At 40.3% G+C, this 18,998-nt stretch overlaps 1 protein-coding gene across 7 annotated transcripts in view; it reads left to right on the forward strand.

Annotated features, from left to right (window-relative positions):
• TBL1XR1 (TBL1X/Y related 1) overlaps window positions 1–18,998 on the forward strand; it is a 182,632-nt gene that overhangs the window by 124,512 nt on the left and 39,122 nt on the right. For 5 of the 7 annotated variants that reach the window (XM_062211667.1, XM_062211650.1, XM_062211640.1 and 2 more), the window contains one exon: window positions 7,503–7,605. The exons of the other annotated variants lie outside the window; for them this stretch is intronic. In XM_062211667.1, the coding sequence (XP_062067651.1) occupies window positions 7,548–7,605 (58 nt within the window). In that variant the 5' untranslated portion in view covers window positions 7,503–7,547. The remainder of the gene's footprint in view (window positions 1–7,502; window positions 7,606–18,998) is intronic. 7 annotated transcript variants of the gene reach the window in all.

Raw genomic sequence — 18,998 nt, forward strand, 5'->3', positions numbered from 1 at the left:
TGTGAGGACTTATAACTAATGGAGGTTAAATGTTTTTGATATCGATAGCCTGAGCTGAATTTCATATTTTTTGAAAGAATATTTTCCTTTCATTTGTTTAGAGATTTATGGAAGAACATTATGCAAAAAAGGGGATTTTTTGTTTATATAGTTGAAGGAAAACAAAGATTACGTATCTGATTACTATTATTGGTATTCTGTCATGGCAGGGGGTTGTCCACTGTTCTCATAAGAAAGCTTTGCTAGTAATTCCTTAATACTTTTGAAGTAAATATAATTCTATGAGTATAGATTGGGTACACTGTTTTCTTTTTTTTTTTTTTAATTTTAAGATTTATTAAATTTATTTAAAAGAGTTACAGAGAGAAGTAGAGACAGAGATAGAGATCATCCATCCGCTGGTTCATTCCTCGGATGACCGCAACAGCCAGAGCTAGGTGGATCTGAAGCCAGGAGCTTCTTCTGGGTCTTCCACGTGGGTGCAGGGTCCCGAAGACTTGGGCATCTTCCACTGCTATCCCAGGCCATAGCAGAGAGCTGGATTGGAAGAGGAGTAGCCTGGACCAGAACCAGCGCCCATATGGGATGCTGGCGCTTCGGGCCAGGGCCTTATGTGTTCTAGTTGTCCAGAAGTGGTACGCCCCATGAGAAACTGGAAGAAGTAAAGGGAACTACTGTGTTTTTCTTTCATCTGCCAAATAATTTTCAAGTGACTAGTTCTCATTAGGATCCAGATAAGATGTATGTATAGCTTTTGTCTGCTAAATTTTTAAAATCATTTCCATGTGCTAGTTTAGGAAATCCATGTTTGTCCTTTGGAATTTTCCACATTCTGGATTTTGCTAATTGCATCTTTGAGTGCTGTTTGACGTATTCCACTGGTCTGTGATTTCTACAAAGTGGTAGAGACTTGAGTAAATTCAGTTTCAATTGTTGGCATAGAATCTTTTTTATTCCTTTTGTGTTATACTGGTTTTATATTGCACACCCTTCAAAACAGCATGGTGAAATCTCATGCCACCCAGTCCCATACCAGTAGAGATGTGAATCATTCCTGTGTTCGGCATATCCACTCTGTATTTGATACCCGCCCCGTTAGTCCCTTTAGTAGCTGAGTTATCAGATCAGCTGTCTTCTATATCTCAGTACTTGTGTGTGGGTAACCCTTACTTCACTTCATAGTGATTCTAAAGTGCAAACGTAGTGATGGGTGGCAGTTTAATTACAGTAAATTCTGTGTTACTACTAGTTGTTCATCTCTTATTGTGTCTGTCTTATAAATTAAACTTTAACATAGGTATGTATAGTTTGAAAAAAAAAACACGGTATATCTAGGATTTGGTACATTCTGTACATTCTACCACGTAAAGTCACTTAAAGTGATTATTGCCATATATTGATATAATCATAGCATAATTAGTGTGGGATTTTTTTTTTTGTTTTAAAGAGATTGTCAAGGTAGATAACTGAAAGTAAGGGGAAAAGGCTTGTGTTAGCCCCTCCTATACCTGTCATCCACAGCATGAGAGGTGGCATTTATGTTTACTAATCCCAGGCTTTTGCAGTTTAATTAGAGTCAAATTGTGCCTCCCCAAATTCTTATGTTGAAGTGATGGCCTCTGGTACCACAGAATGCAATCTTCATTTGGACTCAGGGGCTTTATGGATTTACTCAAGTTAAAATGAGATAATTTATGGTAGTTTTTAATGTACTATGGTAAGTGTCCATAAGAAAAATAAATTCGTACACAGACTCCAAGGGGGAGCAGTTTAAAGAGACATGGAAGTGAAAAACGAGGTGACTAGACTGAATAGTGCATCCATGAGCCATGTGCTGTGGACTGAGTTTGCTCTCCAAAATTTACAGGAAAACCTAATGGTGATATTAAGAGGTGGACCCTTTTGGGAAGGGGCTCTGCCTTTAAAGATAGTATTAGTGTCCTTATAAAAGAGATCGAAGAGAGCTCCTTGGCCTTTTATGCTGTGGGATGACATAGCAAAAGAGATGCCATCTATGAGGCAGAGTCTTCCTTAGACACCGAATCTCCCAGTACTTTGGTTGTGGACTTCCAGGCTTCAGAACTGCTAGAAATAGATTTCTGTTGTTTATTAATTGTCTAGTCTAAGACATGGTGTTGTGGCAATATGAATTATCAAGGAAGTTAGCAGAAGGACCTGGAAGATTCCTTCCCTGGCACCTTCCGAGGGAGTTGGGCCCTGCCAACATCTTGATTTCATGTATCTGACTTACAGGGGACAGTTGCTGTTACCCTAAGTCTCCTAGTTTCTAATACACTGCTACAACTGCTCAAGGAAACTAATGCAACCTCAGTTTCATGGTGTAGTGTTCTGTTTGGCTTGATTGTTAAGAATCCTGGAGGGAATGTAAATTACAACACAGGTTGCTATGTTGAGGGGCTTTAAATGAGAATTTGCTAGAGGAGTGCCTTGAAATAAAAGTTTGATTGTGAAGGCAAGAAGAAGCTAGATTGAAGGTAGTTTGTTGTTGTTTTTTGTTTTGTTTTGTTTTGTTTTGTTTTGTTTTGTTTTTAAGCCTTTCTGGGATGATAATGGGGCAGTCTATCTGCAGAGTGAGGAGATGCGTGAGAATGAATGCTCTGTTCAGACTGGGAGGCAAACCTTCAAACCTGTGGTCCTTTTCAGCTCTGCATTAATCTATGAGCTTAACCATAGATTAGTAGGGAGGTATTTTGCAAGTTAGGAGATGTTATGGAGTGAATAGGTTGAAGTCCTAGCACACAATACCAGCAAATGTGACCTTATTTAGAAATCAGATCTTTGTGAATGTAATCAAGTTAAAATGAAGTCATTAGGATCAGCCCTATTCCAATATGACTATTTCCTCTTGAGCTTATCTAATTAACTTAAACCCTAATGTTGCATTGATATTTATAAATGTATTTTAGTAAATATGCTTTCATTTAGTCTAATGTGCTTAATATAGTCACATATTAAGCTATTTTGCTGGTATTTAAATCTCATCTTAAAACATATCTTCCTTCAGTGTATGATATTTTATACATGTAAGGCCATCACAAAATGCACCAAACACTGGAGTAAGGGAAAGGGTTTATTGACAGGAGAAATCTGGCAAGTTGGAGGGTAGGGGTGCAGAAGAAAGAGAGGGGGTTGAGAGTGATATCAACAGGAAAAGAGGATAAAGAAGAGAGATCTGGAGAGAGCATGTGTGCAGGAAGCAGGTCCTATTACACCTTTGCAGGGGACAGGGAAATAGGAGCAGCAAATCCCTTTAGGGTGGGGGTGGAGCTGACACCTGTGATTGGCCATTTAGTCACCTGGCTTCTAGCAATGGTGACGGGGGTGGGGGGTGGGGTGTACAGCCAGGGTTGGTGTCAGGGCCTATAGTTCCACAGATAAGACTGCTCTGTTTTACTAACAATACACATTAAGAGGGGCATTGGCTAATATTGGTGGGATTTCAGTTACTATTTTCAGTGAGGTGGGAAATTTAAGGATAAAGAATTTTGGGGGTCTTGTACCTGAGAATGTTTTATTGAAAGATAAGGGACATATGTGGGCAGATTATGAATGTTAATATATATCATGTTAATATTATCATCCTTGTTAATTCCTGAAGGAGAGAGTAAGTTCCAAGAGACAATCAAATTGGCAAATAGGAAGTTTCTAGCAATTGTAAACTTTGCAATAAATTAGAAGGTATCAAATTACTGATAAAAACAGTTTTAAGAATTTGTGATGATGGTTATTGTAGGTTTGCTAGAGCTGGCATAACAAAATACTGCAGACTCAGTTGCTTGAAGTATAGAATGCTCTATATTCTCATAATTCTGAATGCCAGAAGTCCAAGCTCAAGGTGCTGGCAGGGCTTATTTCTTCTGAGGCCCCCTTCTCCCTGTGTCTCCACATGGACTTTCTCTTGTGCACATGCATCCCTGGTGTTTCCTCCTCTTGCTCCTAGGAGGGCCCCAGTTGCCTTGTGTTAGTCCCCATCCCTGTGCACCTGTTGGAGAACCTTACCCCTAAACACTGTTGCATTCTGTGACACTTTCCCCTTCCTTACAAAATAAATTATTTTTTCTCATTAGTTATGATAGTTTGTAGCTGAAAGGCATAATACAGCCACCACATTAAAGAAATGGTATTGTCACAGTGTGTCACAGTGTGTCTGTGGTAGCCCAGTGGGCAGCATGGCAGAGATGAGCCTTTGCTTCACAGCAGGTTGAGAACACACATCCAAGAAACAGAATAATTTTGTAGGTGATTGTGTGACAGCAGCTCTGGGTGGGTATTATTTGTGCAGTGGCTGGCCGATCCCTTGGTCCTTCCTCTTGTATTGCAGTCTGTATAAACTGTGTAGTGATGGCCTGCATGCAGGGACCTGACAACAGAATTGGTAATAGGACTTGTTAGTGCTAAGAATTTTGATTCTTTATACAATTAAAATTTTTTCTTTTCAACACAGATGAAACGCTGTCAGTTTGAGTGACGTTCCTGCACAGAAAAGATACTTTAAAAAGCTAATGGAAAAACGGAATTAAAAGATTTGTTTTGGTGCAAATATTTTTGAGAATCATGCTGTTTTATTTTTGTTAAAGATTTATGTATTTATTTGAAGGATAGAGTTACAGAGAGGCAAAAGCAGAAAGAGAGGGAGGGAGGGGTCGGTCGGTCTTGCGTCTTGCTTGCGTCTTGCATCTGCTGGTTCACTACCCAAATGGCTGCAACAGCTGGAGCTGGGCCAATCCAAAGCCAGGAACCTCTTCTGAGTGTCTCACATGGGTGCAGGGGCCCAAGGACTTGAGCCATCTTCTACTGCTTTCCCAGGCCATGGCAGAGAGCTGAATCCAAAGTGGAGCAGCCAGGACTAGAACTGGTGCCCATATGGGATGCCGGCACTGCAGGTTGCGGCTTTACCTGCTACACCATAGCACCAACCCCCCCCCCCCCTTTTTTTTTTGTAATAACATATTTTGCACGAACATTTTTTAGATTTATTTATTTATTTGGTAGGCGGAGTTAGAAGCAGAGACAGGTAGAGAGAGAGGGAGAGACGGAGAGATCTTCCATCTGCTGGCTCACAAATGACCACAACTGCCAGAGCTGGGCCAGACTGAAGCCAAGAGCCTCATCTGGATCTCCCACATGGTTGCAGAGGCCCAGGCACTTGGTCCATCTTCTGATACTTTCCCATGCCCGTTAGCAGGTAGCTGGATTGGAACTGGAGCAGCCAGGATATGAACTGGTGCCCATACAGGATGCTGGTGCTATAGGTGGTAGCTTAACCCATTAAGCCACAGCTCCAGCCCTTGTAACCAACATTTAGAAGACTCCTTGCGGATCTATATATAGAAATGCTGTTCTCTTGTCAGATTAAAATGAGGAAAATAATACTGAAGAGGAAATTAAATAATGTGTATAAGACTCAGCACAAAGCAGGTATTCAATAAATTAGATTATATCTCCCCTTTATTTTCTTTAACTTTCAAAATAATGAGAAGCAGGGTATACACAAATTAGGACCAAAGGTAACTTAATGCACTTTAGATACTTTGAGTTTAGAAAATTGGCTCCTCTAACACTGTGCCTCTTGCAGAAGCCTATAAGCCACCTACTTTTTTTTTTTTTAACTTTTTAAAAAGATGTATTTATTTATTTGAAAGTCAGAGTTATACAGAGAGAGGAGAAACCGGGGGTGGGGTGGGGGTCTTCCATCTGATGGTTTACTCCCCAATTGGCCACAGCTGCCGGAGCCACACTGATCCGAAGCCAGGAGCCAGGAGCTTCTTCCAGGTCTCCCACATTGGAAGTGGAGCAGCTGGGACTTGAACTGGTGCCCACGTGGGATGCCGGCACTGCAGGCCAGGGCTTTGCACTGGCCCCACCACCTATGTTTTTTACCATTTGCTACTTTCATTGTCATCCTTAGGTTCTGTGCTCTCCTAATTCTGTTTTTTTCTTATGCAATTAACTAATTATTATATTTCTCCTCTACAACCCAGAAGGTTATAAGGTGTAGACCTAGTATATTTTGTCTGGCTATGTCTTCAGCACTTGTCATAATAGCTGACTGCATTGGAAATACTAAACCATAGTTTGAGTGTATGCAATAAATTGGCTAGAAAATTAGTGCTACTTTAATCTGTTCTATTGTATTAATATTCTATTGACAAAAAATAAAGTATCAGAAAGAAAATTGGTGCTACTGTGCTTTTTCCCCCATTGTCATTGCTTATTCTGGGCTCATTATAGAGCTTCCTTTCTACTTGTCACCCAACAATGTATGCAATCAGCATTGGTTTGTCTTATTTGTGACTCTAAAGTGATACAAATAACTGGAAATGTGACCTTCTACTGAGAGGTGAACAGAACTGGTTTCCCTTAGCATTGCACCTGTGCCAGTGTCTCCTCCCTGTACCTATAGTCCTGCACCTGTAAAGATGTTAGCAGGACAGTCAGTGAGGGTCCACAGTATTAGATACCCCTTTATTATAAATAGGTGTCAGTATGTCATTTTGAAACAGGGATTAACTAACTACAGTCTGTGAGCCAGATCCAGCCCTGCTACCACAGTTCTGTGAGGATCACTAGCAATGGAAGGCTTCACATCTTCAAGTGCTCGGGGGCTGGGGGGAGAGGAATCAAAAAAATACTAACATTTTTATGAAACAGTAATAACATGTAATTTGTGTCTCAGTATCCCCGAAGTTTTATTGGAACCCACTGCACTCATGTGTTTACATGTTGCAGCCTTTGTAGCACATGCCAGAGTTGAGCAGTGACAGGCTGGCTGGCTGGCTGGCTGGCAAAGCCTAAAATATTCCTGCAGTGGCTCCTTGCAGGAAAGCTTGCTGACCTCCTCTTTAAATCATCTCTTTGATGTGAGAATGGATAGGTATAATTCTATGTACTTATGCCGTGTCCTGGTTTCTTCACCCTCCTCCACGTTCAAGGTTTAAGCATTTCCAATGAGAGAATGTTATCAAGTTTTGAGTACTGTATTCCAGCTTCCCAGTCTTATACAAACCTGAAGTGTTTGCATTGTGAACATTGCTGCCTAGATGTTGAGAAGGTGGAGACTCAAAGCCTGCCAATTACATACAGAACCATAGTACACCTTTTAACCCAGTGCTCTCAAGTCAGGCTTCCCAAATAAATAATGCTTTTGATTTCTAAAGTTTAATATATTTTTATAGTTAAGAAAAAGCAAACAACTTTTTATGCTATTTGGTATAATGATTAAACATATTGCTTAAGTCTTCTTTAAAATTGTTGATTTGTTTTTGATAATATGTTGCTTTGTAGAAAAATAGTTAGCAGCCATGTTTTGGTTGTGTGATTACTAACTTTTGGAAGTAGCTTTACATGTTAGGGTTTGTTATTAGGCAATATAGAACCCATTTTATCTCACCTAATAAAATCAAATGGTTTTTACAACATTGTTTGCAGTTTGTTTAATATTTGACTGAGAAAATACTTAATTAACTTTGTTTTATTTTTAGGGTTATATCCTGTGTTGTGACCTCATGGTTTAAGTGGGAATAAAGATGAGTATAAGCAGTGATGAGGTCAACTTCTTGGTATATAGATACTTGCAAGAGTCAGGTGAGTACTTTTATAAAGTAAATAGGCCTCAAATTATTTTAATATTCTCAAAATAATCTTTTATGCATTTGAAATTTGTATCAGTCCAAACTGTTGAACTTTGTATGTTTCCTTAATGTCTGGACTGCCACTTCAAAGCTATGTTTTGCTGCATGGTTTAACTCTCTGACTCTTTCAAATATGTTGGAATCATTTCAGGCAAATATTTGTAACACTTTGGCTTTCACTGTTCAAAGACCTTTTATGATTTATTATGAAGTGAGATTGTTGTACATGTTTACTAGCAGTATGTAAACTTTCAGGTATACATCAGTTTGATAATCTATGTCCACAATCCTTAGTTACATGTTACTAGCATTTCAAAAGCTAGGTTAACATTTTCTCAGAATGCCTTCACAGGTATTATCCCAATTAAGTAAATTCTTGACTTGGATTCTTATTCTTGGGATGGTTAAAAATATAAACCATTGATGTCATTTTTATTTATTAAATAAAGCAGTAATTAATCACATTTTCCAGATAAAATTGTATGGTTTCAAAACAGAACTGTTTTGGGAAGGTGTAGCTGTAGATTAAACGAAAAATGTAAATGTGAGCAGAAAGTATTGGATAAGGTTGAAACATAGAATGAAAAAGATTGATAGCAGTGGTAAGTGCAGATTGTTAACAAAAAGTAGAGTCCTTTAGTGTTAGAAAATATCATGTAGAAGAGATTGAATTTTTGAAATTATACCCTAAAGTTACTGTAATGTTTTACCAGTAAGGTAAGATATGGTATGGTATATTTTTGGTAGGTATATGTGAGAGGGCATGAGAGGGATTGAATACAGGTCTAACCTTGTAAAATATTGAGCCCTAGGTTTATGGTTTCACGAGTTGAATCTGTCTTCTTATACGGCTGAAATAGTTATTTCCTAGACAGGAGATGCAAACATGGCCATAGACCTTAGATTCTATTGCTTCCTGAGATATTTTTAGCTGTACTCCATTTCTGAGTCTTTTCTCTCTTAAGTGTGGGTTCCTTCCCTTTCCCTTTTCTTTCCTCTTTTTTTTCTCTTTCTCTTGAGTGCGTTTTAGATCTTTTCAGAATTTTTTAGTTTCACACAGCAATTTTTTTTTTTTTTTTGACAGGCAGAGTTAGACAGTGAGAGAGAGAGAGAGAGAGAGAGAGAGAGACAGAGACAGAGAAAGGTCTTCCTTTTTCCATTGGTTCACCCCCCAAGTGGCCACTACGACTGGCGCACTGTGCCTATCCAGAGCCAGGAGCCAGGTGTTTACCCCTGGTCTCCCATGCGGGTGCAGGGCCCAAGCACTTGGGCCATTCTCCACTGCCTTCCTGGGCCACAGCAGAGAGCTGGACTGGAAGAGGGGCAACCGGGACAGAATCCAGCACCCCAACCAGGACTAGAACCTGGGGTGCCAGCGCCGTAGGCGGAGGATTAGCCAAGTGAGCCGCGGCACCGGCCCACACAGCAAATTTTTAAATCATATGAAATACATTTGAATCTAGTGAACTGAAGCTGTGTTCCTTACAAACTTCTAAATTTCATTGCAAACCTATAAATCTAAAACACAGTAATAAATTCTTTTTAGATTATACTGGGAAAGTGCATGCATACTTGTTTACTGATCCGATCTAAAACTTGCTGAAATATATACATAAAATAGCTCCCCTCATTCTTAAATTCAGTTACCAAATAATGGCTAGTGTTATAAAAAGTTGTTTTCCTAAAAGCTGAAGCTTTACTTTTACCCATTGTCTGAGGATTGAGTGCAGCATCACCACTGCTCCTCCCTGACATGAAGTAGCTGAGAAGATGATGTCCAAGGAGGGCAAGGGGAGAATGAGAGAAGAAAGTAGGTAACCCACAGGCTTCCTTATTGTGAGGAAGTAAAGAAATTTTGTTCTGTTTGTATAAACTGCCAAACTAGTATTAAAGAAGATCCAAAGCAGGACTTCTAAAAGATGTGCTGAAAAAGATGATTATTAAAGTAAAAAGGTAGTCACCTAGTGATTTTCCAAGTTGTCGTATAATACTTTTGGGCCAGATGGAAAGAATCTGTTGACTCAAAGCAAATATTATGCTTTCTGTTTTTGAAGCTAATTACTTCTTCTTCTTCTTCTTTTTTTTTTTTTTTAAAGATTTATTTTTTTATTTGAAGGGCAGAGTTACAGAGAAGCTGAGGCAGAGAGATAAAGGTCTTCCATCCGCCGGTTCACTCCCCAGATGGCTAAAATGGCCAGAGGTGCAGCTATCTGAAGCCAGGAGTTTCTTCCGGGTCTCTTACATGGGTTCAGGAGCCCAAGGACTTGGGCCATTTTGTATTGCTTTTCCAAGCCATAGCAGAGAGCTGGATTGGAATTGGAGCAGTTGGGACTTGAACCGACTCTCAAATACAATGCCAGCACTGCAGGCAGTGGCTTTACTAGCTACGCCACAGCGTCAGTCCCCTAAGCTAATTACCTTTAAAAATTGTTCCTTGCTTACCTAATTATTTTAGAGGCAGAGAGACAGAGCGAGCTGTAATCTGTAATCTCCAGGTGCCTGCAACAGCCAGGGAAGAGCCAGGAACCCAATCCTAGTCTCCCACGTGGGTGGCAAGGACCCAACTATTCGAGCCATCACCTGCTGCCTTCCAGGTGCAAAAAGTGTGCAGGACTAAGAAATGGAAAATATGTTTTAAAGGTTTATTGGCGAGTTTTTAGATTGCACCATGTGAAATTACTGATTTTAGAGGTCAGTTGACTAGCTCAGCAGCATCCTCTGATTCAGCCAGGCTGAGGTAAAATAGGATAAGGTGAGGCTCGAGGTATTGAGCGCTCAAATTTTCATGTTTGCAAACAAACTTTCTCAAATTGATATTTTATGCTGCTCAAAGAAAATCAGGTGAATTGCAAAAGGCAGTAAAATTGTATTCTTGGTTAATTTAAATATTATTGAAAGTCTCTTTAAAGTTGCTTGTATTACAGAGAAAACTATTCCTTGTTTTAAGTTAACATAAAAGGAAGCAAGAATTGTATTTTAAAGAATTTCGTAGGTAGACCAATATAATAACGTATCATACGTTATTACATTTTTAGTTGTGCTATGAATGTTCTTTAAAAAGTTTATACTTTACAGTGAGCTAATGAGGTGTTACATCACCTTTCTAATACTGTGCGAATACTTTGGCCAGCACTGTGGCTCGCTTGGCTAATTTTCCGCCTGTGGCGCCGGCACCCCGGGTTCTAGTCCCGGTTGGGGCGCCGGTTCTGTCCCGGTTGCTCCTCTTCCAGTCCAGCTCTCTACTGTGGCCCAGGAAGGCAGTGGAGGATGGCCCAAGTGCTTGGGCCCTGCACCTGCATGGGAGACCAGGGGTAAACACCTGGCTCGTGGCTTTGGATCGCACAGCGTGCCGGCCGTGGTGGCCATTTGGGGGATGAACCAACGGAAAAGGAAGACCTTTCTCTCTGTCTCTCACTGTCTAACTCTGCCTGTCCAAAAAAAAAAAAAAAAAAAAAAAAAAAAAAACACCTATATGAACACTTCGGTAAAAATAGTGACTGCTGACATTTTAACTTACACTTTTTTTCTATGAATGCCACTTGCCATAAAGTTAAAGACTACTTATACCAGAATTCCAAAGTTTTGATCCTGTGACTGCCTATGTCAGAATCACTTAGAGAATGCTGAATGGGGCCTAGGAATCTGCTTTTCTTAAGTCTAAGATAAAGTTTGAAAGCCATTAGTCTACGTTAGTTGTATGACATTTAGAACTTGACGGAAGTTGACAGTTGATATGTTTGCCTGTTCACAGTATCTTGAAAGAACAGTTATAGACTATGTAGGATAAAGTAAGAAACAAACTGTTGGTGTCTACCGATGTGAGAATATATTTTAAAAAGAAGCTGCCATTGAAAGTGGTATATTCATGTTTATGGGCAAGATTTAGCAGGGATGATGGGGAATGTGTACATCATAAAGATTGCTGTTAGGCATTAACTTGGTGTTATTTCCAGATACAGTAGATGGAAGAGAAGTTAAGAATTTTACAGTTCTGTGCATTCAGCATAAGGGTTTGGATAGAATCTAGAATCTCACCCATAACAAAGCCCACTGAGGCTTCACTTTGGGCTCTTGCTACTATTCCAGAAGCTCTTTCTTCATTCTGATCTTCAGTTGTACATAAATATTATGGCCCTTTTTGCAATAGATCATCTAGTCTAGTAACTTGGAATCACCTAGTCTAGTAATTCTCTGGGTTGCATTAGGGAGTTAATATTTTTATTAAATTTAGCAGGGGACACTTGTAGAGAATTAGTCTTTGGATGTCCAAGAAATGTGATACAAATCAATTTTAGATAATAAGTGTTTTTCTTGAAAGATTTAGCACAACACAGAAGGAACTGGAATTAGTTTAAACTGCTTTCCCTGTAAAAGAATATTGGATTACGTTAGCAAATGTGTAGAACAGGAGCAGTACTGACATGGAAAGGGTTTTTGCAAAGATGTTCAAGAACTGGTTCTTGAAAACTACTATAAAGGAAAATGAAATTTCCTCTTTACCTGCCATTCAGAAAGCCCAAAAACTGCTTTTGAAAGCTTTGTCATGTTTTAGTATATAGTTATATGTCATCTAGAAATAATGTTTTTCAATAAATATTTCTAACATTTGTTCTCTGAAAACAAAGCATTTAATGGTAACTGGACTGAATAAAACTGGTTGAATTTTTAGTCCTTTAATATTTTATAGTATTATCAGTACTAGAAGATGTTATCTGTTAAAAGTCCTTCTTTTCCCTCCAAATTACATAACTTCTCAGATTAATTTTTCTTAGATTTCCATAGCATTTGTTGCTTGTTGGCAAGGGACTTCTTTGTTTCAAATAAGCTGTCTCTCAACACATCAAAACTAATTAAGAGGAAAGTATATTTGTCAGAGTGTTTTCATTAAGGGTTGTGACTTTCTCAGTTTTGTCATTAGAGAAATTCACCCAAGCAGATTACTGTGGTGTTCACAATTCTGCACCTTTGTGGAGTAGTTCTGTATTCAACAGGCACTTCCTAGTGAATAAAAATAATTTTTTTTTCTTTTGAGATGACTTGGAAATTGAATGTATTTGACATATAGTACTATAAGTAATGACTGACTCCATTCAGTTTGCTCTTTCATTAGTGTTCACTCAAGGGCATTAATTTGAATTGCCTGAATTACTCATTTGGCATCCATATGCAGATAAATACTTAGTGGTAAATGCTAAGTTGTATATAATAGAACCTTATATGGTGTCACTTTGAGAAGAGCTGAGTGGGTGTGGACCTTTTTAATTTCTCCCCACTCTCCTTTGGCTTCTACTTCTGTGATTAATCACAATTCCCCCCCCCCCCCCCCGAGGAAATTGTTCCTGACAGTTATTCTAGAACTTTCTGGCACCTGTTTTTCGTGTTACTTTGTTTACTAAATGGTAGTTTTATTTTGTTTAAGTTGTATACAGTGTATTTCACGGAGGGGGGGGGGGAATCCTTTGTATTATCTTTATCTGTTCTTCTGTTATCTGTTCAAGATCTTAACTACTCTATTTATCAGGTATTTGGTTATTAGAAGCTGTGACTCAGTTGCATCTTATTAAAAGACAAACTGAAAATTCTAAAAAGCAGTGTCCTTATGATGATTAATTTTCTCGATTGTGATTGGGAATACTCTTAACTTTTTAAAAAGACTGCTTATCTTTTTAGGACTGAGGTTTATCTTGCATGTGATCTCTATTTATAAAGAGCTTAAATATATATTCTTATGGCTTTAAGTGTTTGCTTCATGAAATATCGGCTTGTCTGCCCTACACCCCACTTCTCTCTGTTTTCTTTTTAGTGGTATATCATATCTTCCTAGATATAGGCCTTTCACTATAGCACTTTTTCTAAGGTTGTGCTTATTGCAAATATTGCACATATTGAATATCCGTAATCTGAAAATCTGAAATGCTTCAAAATTAGATGCTGGCGATGTGGCTCAACAGGCTAATCCTCCGCCTTGCGGCGCCGGCACACTGGGTTCTAGTCCCAGTCGGGGCGCCGGATTCTGTCCCAGTTGCCCCTCTTCCAGGCCAGCTCTCTGCTATGGCCCAGGAGTGCAGTGGAGGATGGCCTAAGTGCTTGGGCCCTGCACCCCGTGGGAGACCAGGAGAAGCACCTGGCTCCTGCCTTCAGATCAGCACGGTGCGCCGGCTGCAATGCGCCGGCCATGGCAGCCATTGGAGGGTGAACCAATGGCAAAGGAAGACCTTTCTCTATGTCTCTCTCTCTCTCACTGTCCACTCTGCCTGTACAAAAAAAAAAAAAAAAAGAAACTATTTGAGTACAAACATGATATCAGAAGTGGAAAATTCCACACTTCATGTTACCAGTTGCAGTCAAAACATAGGTGCCTTACAAATATTCTGTACAATTACCATCAGTCCGTGTATAATAAGTGTATGTGAAATATAAATGAATTTTATGCTTAGATTTGGGTAATGTCCCAGTGATGTCTCATTGTTTGTATGCAGATATTCTAAAATCTAAAACATGAAATACTTCTAAGCATTTTGGATAAGGGATAATCTGTATTTGTTTATAGGATTGTACGTCAAAAACCATATATTACTTTAAAAATCTTCAGAAAACATCATAGGAGGTAGGCATAAATAAGCCTAGATGTTTGTGTGTACTATTACGGTTTTGACCTATTAAACTGTATAACCCATTTACTTTATTAAAAAAGTTTTCTGTAGTCCATATAATGGTTAGTAAAATACTGGTTTAATGTATCATCCATCAAATGAAAGTGCACAGTTTCAGAGACTTCAATAAATGTATCTGAGCTGTATAACCATTCCTTCCTATGTACCTCACTCCTAATGCTTTTGATAGACACTAACAATGGTTTGGTTAGAGTCAGGTTAAACTTGCTGTAGTAGTATGCCTCTAGCCATGAAGAACTGGGCTGCAGAAAGCTCAGGACTGGGCATGTCTACCCTGTCTTCCTTTTAATTTTCATAAGTAGCTACAGGAGTGCATATCAGTACATAGGGTTGCTTTAAAATCTAATGATCTAGGGAATAACCTTGCCTTGACACATATAGTTGTATTCATAACTAATTAACAGTGAGCAATTGTCATAAATGCTGGTAATTACAGTACTTTTATACTTTCCAGTCAGTTTTCTCTTTTTTTTGAAAAGCTGAATGACCATTTTTCACTGGCATGGAATTTTTTTTTTTTTTTTTGGACAGGCAGAGTGGATAGTGAGAGAGAGAAAGGTCTTCCTTTTTGCCGTTGGTTCACCCTCCAATGGCCACTACGGCCGGCGCACCGCGCTGATCCGAAGCCAGGAGCCAGGTGCCTCTCCTGGTCTCCCATGCGGGTGCAGGGCCCAAGCACTTGGGCCATCCTCCACTGCCTTCCTGGGCCGTAGCAGAGAGCTGGCCTGGAAGAGGGGCAACCGGGCTAGAATCTGGCACCCCAACCGGGACTAGAACCCGGTGTGCCGGCGCCGCAAGGCGGAGGATTAGCCTGTTAAGCCACGGCGCCGGTGGAAAAAAAATTTTTTTTTTGACAGGCAGAGTGGACAGTAGAGGGAGACAGAGAGAAAGGTCTTCCTTTTTGCCGTTGGTTCACCCTCCAATGGCCGCCGCGGTAGGCGCGCTGCGGCCGACGCACCGCGCTGTTCCGATGGCAGGAGCCAGGTGCTTCTCCTGGTCTCCCATGGGGTGCAGGGCCCAAGGTCTTGGGCCATTCTCCACTGTACTCCCTGGCCACAGCAGAGAGCTGGCCTGGAAGAAGGGCAACCGGGACAGGATCGGTGCCCGGACCGGGACTAGAACCCGGTGTGCCGGCGCCGCAAGGCGGAGGATTAGCCTACTGAGCCATGGCGCCGGCTAAAATTTTTTTTGAGAATTATTTTATTTATTTGAAAGGCAAAGTTACACAGAGGCAGAGAGAGGGAGAGAGAGAGGTCTTCCGTCCGCTGGTTTGCTCCCCAAATGGCGGCAACAATTGGAGCTGAGCTGATCTGGATCTCCCAAGTGGTTGCAGGGGCCCAAGCACGTGGGCCATCTTCTACCCCTTTCCCAGGCCATAACAGAGAGCTGGATTGGAAGTGGAGCAGCCGGGACTAGAATTAGCACCCATTTGGGATGCCAGCGCCACAGGCGGAGGATTAACCTACGGCCCCAGATTCTTTTAAAATAGTGAACATTGGAAAGTCGAAATATCCAGCTATGATATGAGTAATTCACTGGCTGAATACATTTATTGGCTGAATATTATGAATTACAATTACTTCAGAAAATATAATTTGCATAAAATATTCATATTATATTTGTTTGAAGATGAAGTTCAGGCACAGAATTGTATAGCTAGTATATAAATGCTGGACTTAACTAATAGATAACCAATGTCTCCTATAACATCCTCCTCCCCATTTTCTTTTTTTTAAATTTTTCTGGATCCGGAGTCAAAGTTAGAAACACATTTGGTAGGAAACAAGTTAGCGTATGACGATATGAACAGGAATATAGTTTTCTGGTCCTTCCTGACCCAGAATTTAAAAAGGACCTTGGATAAGTCTGCTTTTCTTTCTGGATCAGTAGCCCTGTGTTCTGATCCAAGCTAGCCTTTGCCTTTTTCATCTATTTGCCTTGTCCAGACAGCTGTACCATAACTGTGATGTCAAAGGCCCATTCTTTTATTCCTGCATCCTCAGTTTGCACAGCAGAAGGGGCAAGCTCTGGAAAACAAACCCCCTATGGAAATAGTCTCTGACCTCCCAAGGGAGAGCACTTCTTGACACAAGCAGTATGTGGAAAGTAGTTGGTTTTTGTGATCACTTATGTAACTATGTGATTGTCATTGCTGTATCCTCAACTTCAGCCTTACTTCTGTGTGAAGCCCTCTTCTCCCTTCGGAATCTTAATTATGCTTGTGAATGTGTACAGGACTTGGTGACAGAGGGTACTATTCTTGTCAGATTCCCATTTACCCCAGAAAAGAGGGGATGCTGTTTAGGCTGAATGCTGGATTTTCACCATCATGTCACCAGATTTAGGTGACCCCTTATACCTCTTACTATGTAAGTCAAAAGCTCGCTCTGAAAAGTATTTTTCGCTTGTGTATTTACAGGGAATTTAATGGAAATATTTTCTGGCATAAGTCTTGTTTAAGTTTTAGGTTGTTCTTCAAGGAAGTCTTAAATTAAATCATATGTTTTTTTCCTATAGCCACAGATTTTTGGAAATGCCAAAATACATGATAGTAGAAATAGCATTCTAATTTAGCAAATGTTTATTGAATACTTAAGTTAGGTAACATGCTAGTATCCCAGAATTAAAGGATTACCAGACAAACTCTTTCCTCAGGCATCACAGTCTAGTGGTCACACACAAACAAGTGGCAGGCATTCATTGTGGCAAGTGCCATGCACTGCAAATTATTGGAGCAGCCTCCGAGAGCCTGGTTAACCTGCGATAGTAAAAGGAAGCTTCATCTCTGTTCAGAAAGAGGAAAAGAGCACAGGAACCATAAGTGTGGAGATGTGATATAGCACAGCAGATGCAAGATGTTCCATACAGTTTGCCTGCAACTTGAATTGAATGTGCAACCAGCACAGGGCAGGGTACGTGGAACTGGGGAGGTGAAACTGGAGGGATAGGTGAGAACTGTATGTGTCAAGCATGCTTAGTAGGTAGACCTTTATCATGGAGACCTAGGGGATCATTGAAAGTGGTCAAGTAAGAAGTAATAGGACCAGTGGTTTTTTTGTTGTTGTTGTTGTTTTTTTTTTTTTAAAGAATCACTGTATTCCTTTTATTTTTTTCCCCAAGATTTATTCATTTATGTGAAAGGCAAGGGGGGTTGGTCCTCTGCTTGCTGATTCACTCTGCAGCTGGCTGTAATGGCTGGAGCTGGGCCTATCAGGAGCCAGGAGCTTCCTCCAGGTCTCCTATGTGGGTGCAGGGGCCCAAGTGCTTGGACCATCTTCTACTGCTTTACCAGGCAATAGCAGAGAGCTGGATTGGAAGTGGAGCAGCTGGGATCCTAATTGGCACCCATATGGGATGCTGGCACTGCAGGTGGCTTTACCCACTGAGCTACAGTGCCAGCCCCCAGTTTTTGTTTTATAACTAGTATTCTAGCTGCAGTGTGACTGAATTCTCGTCCTGGTGGAAAAGGAAGACATAGTCCAGAGAAGGCTGGCTAATAGAATTTGATTAATAGTATGCCAGGGACCAGGGGAAAGGAGAGACTTAGTGTGACCAGGACTTTTTGGGTGTAATAAAATGAGATCAGAAGCTTAGGGAAAACGAATTTTCAGGGAAAGGAAGACAAAAAAATCGTTATGAAAATAATTTTTAGCCTGCCATATAGTGAAATAAAAACTATTGGAATTTAACATTTATTTAAGCAGAACATTTAAGTGTGAAACTTTAGAGTAAATATTAATGAGAAGTGCCAAACAGTACTAAGGAGTGCTTCAGCATTGTTCCATTGCTGGTTGAGAGCATTCTCACCTAGCACATTGAGGTGCATGCAAGCACCTGTGCTCACTTCGCTCCTGGTCTGATGCAACAGATTTGACAATATATGCAACGTTCCAGCCAGAAACTGACATGATTCTACTGGCAACTCCTAGGATATCCTTGGACATACTTTTACTTTAAGCTTAAACCATGTAAGCCAATTAAATAGGGTCAAAATGAAACGGTTTTGACTATTTGTACCCATGAATAGAGAATACAAAAGTCATGGACTCTGTGCAGTTGAAAAACCTTATGTAAGTGAAAACACCTGGAGAATCTTGACACATAATATGGCTAATAAGGTGTCTTACTGTTTCATGTACATGTGTACCCCTTTCGAGGCTCTGAGTTGAAACCAGAATAGTGATACACTCCTTTACTTTCTGTCAGGAAGCAGGAGTTCAAACTCTGCGTTAGCTTTACCCTTTACCATACTGGAGCTTTTCAAGAGGAGCAGTAGAGAGTGTCTCCAAGCGAAATTGGAATCCTTACTCTCTTAGTGGCTGTTTTCAGATTCGAACACTAAAATTGTATATGTGTACATGGTACCTAGCATATGATCTAGACTCTCCATAAATGATACTATCTATCTTGAAGTCTTCTTCAGTCGTTGAAGACTTGGGGCTGCCTGACTCCCCGGCCATTTATGGTTTTCTGAGGAATTTATTTAGGGATGGGTCTGTGGGTCTGTAAGTGAAAATGGGAATCCACAAGCTAGCTGATTACAAATCCCCACACCCACATATACTCCACCCCTACTCCAGTCTTGCTGTTGCTTTCTACCCTGGTGGTGTGGAGTCTACTCATATTCAGGTAGTTGTGGCTTTCCTGATAGAGACAGTTCAAAATGCTGCTT

The sequence above is a fragment of the Lepus europaeus genome, chromosome 2, assembly GCF_033115175.1.
Source record: "Lepus europaeus isolate LE1 chromosome 2, mLepTim1.pri, whole genome shotgun sequence".
NCBI classification, from domain to species: domain Eukaryota; kingdom Metazoa; phylum Chordata; class Mammalia; order Lagomorpha; family Leporidae; genus Lepus; species Lepus europaeus.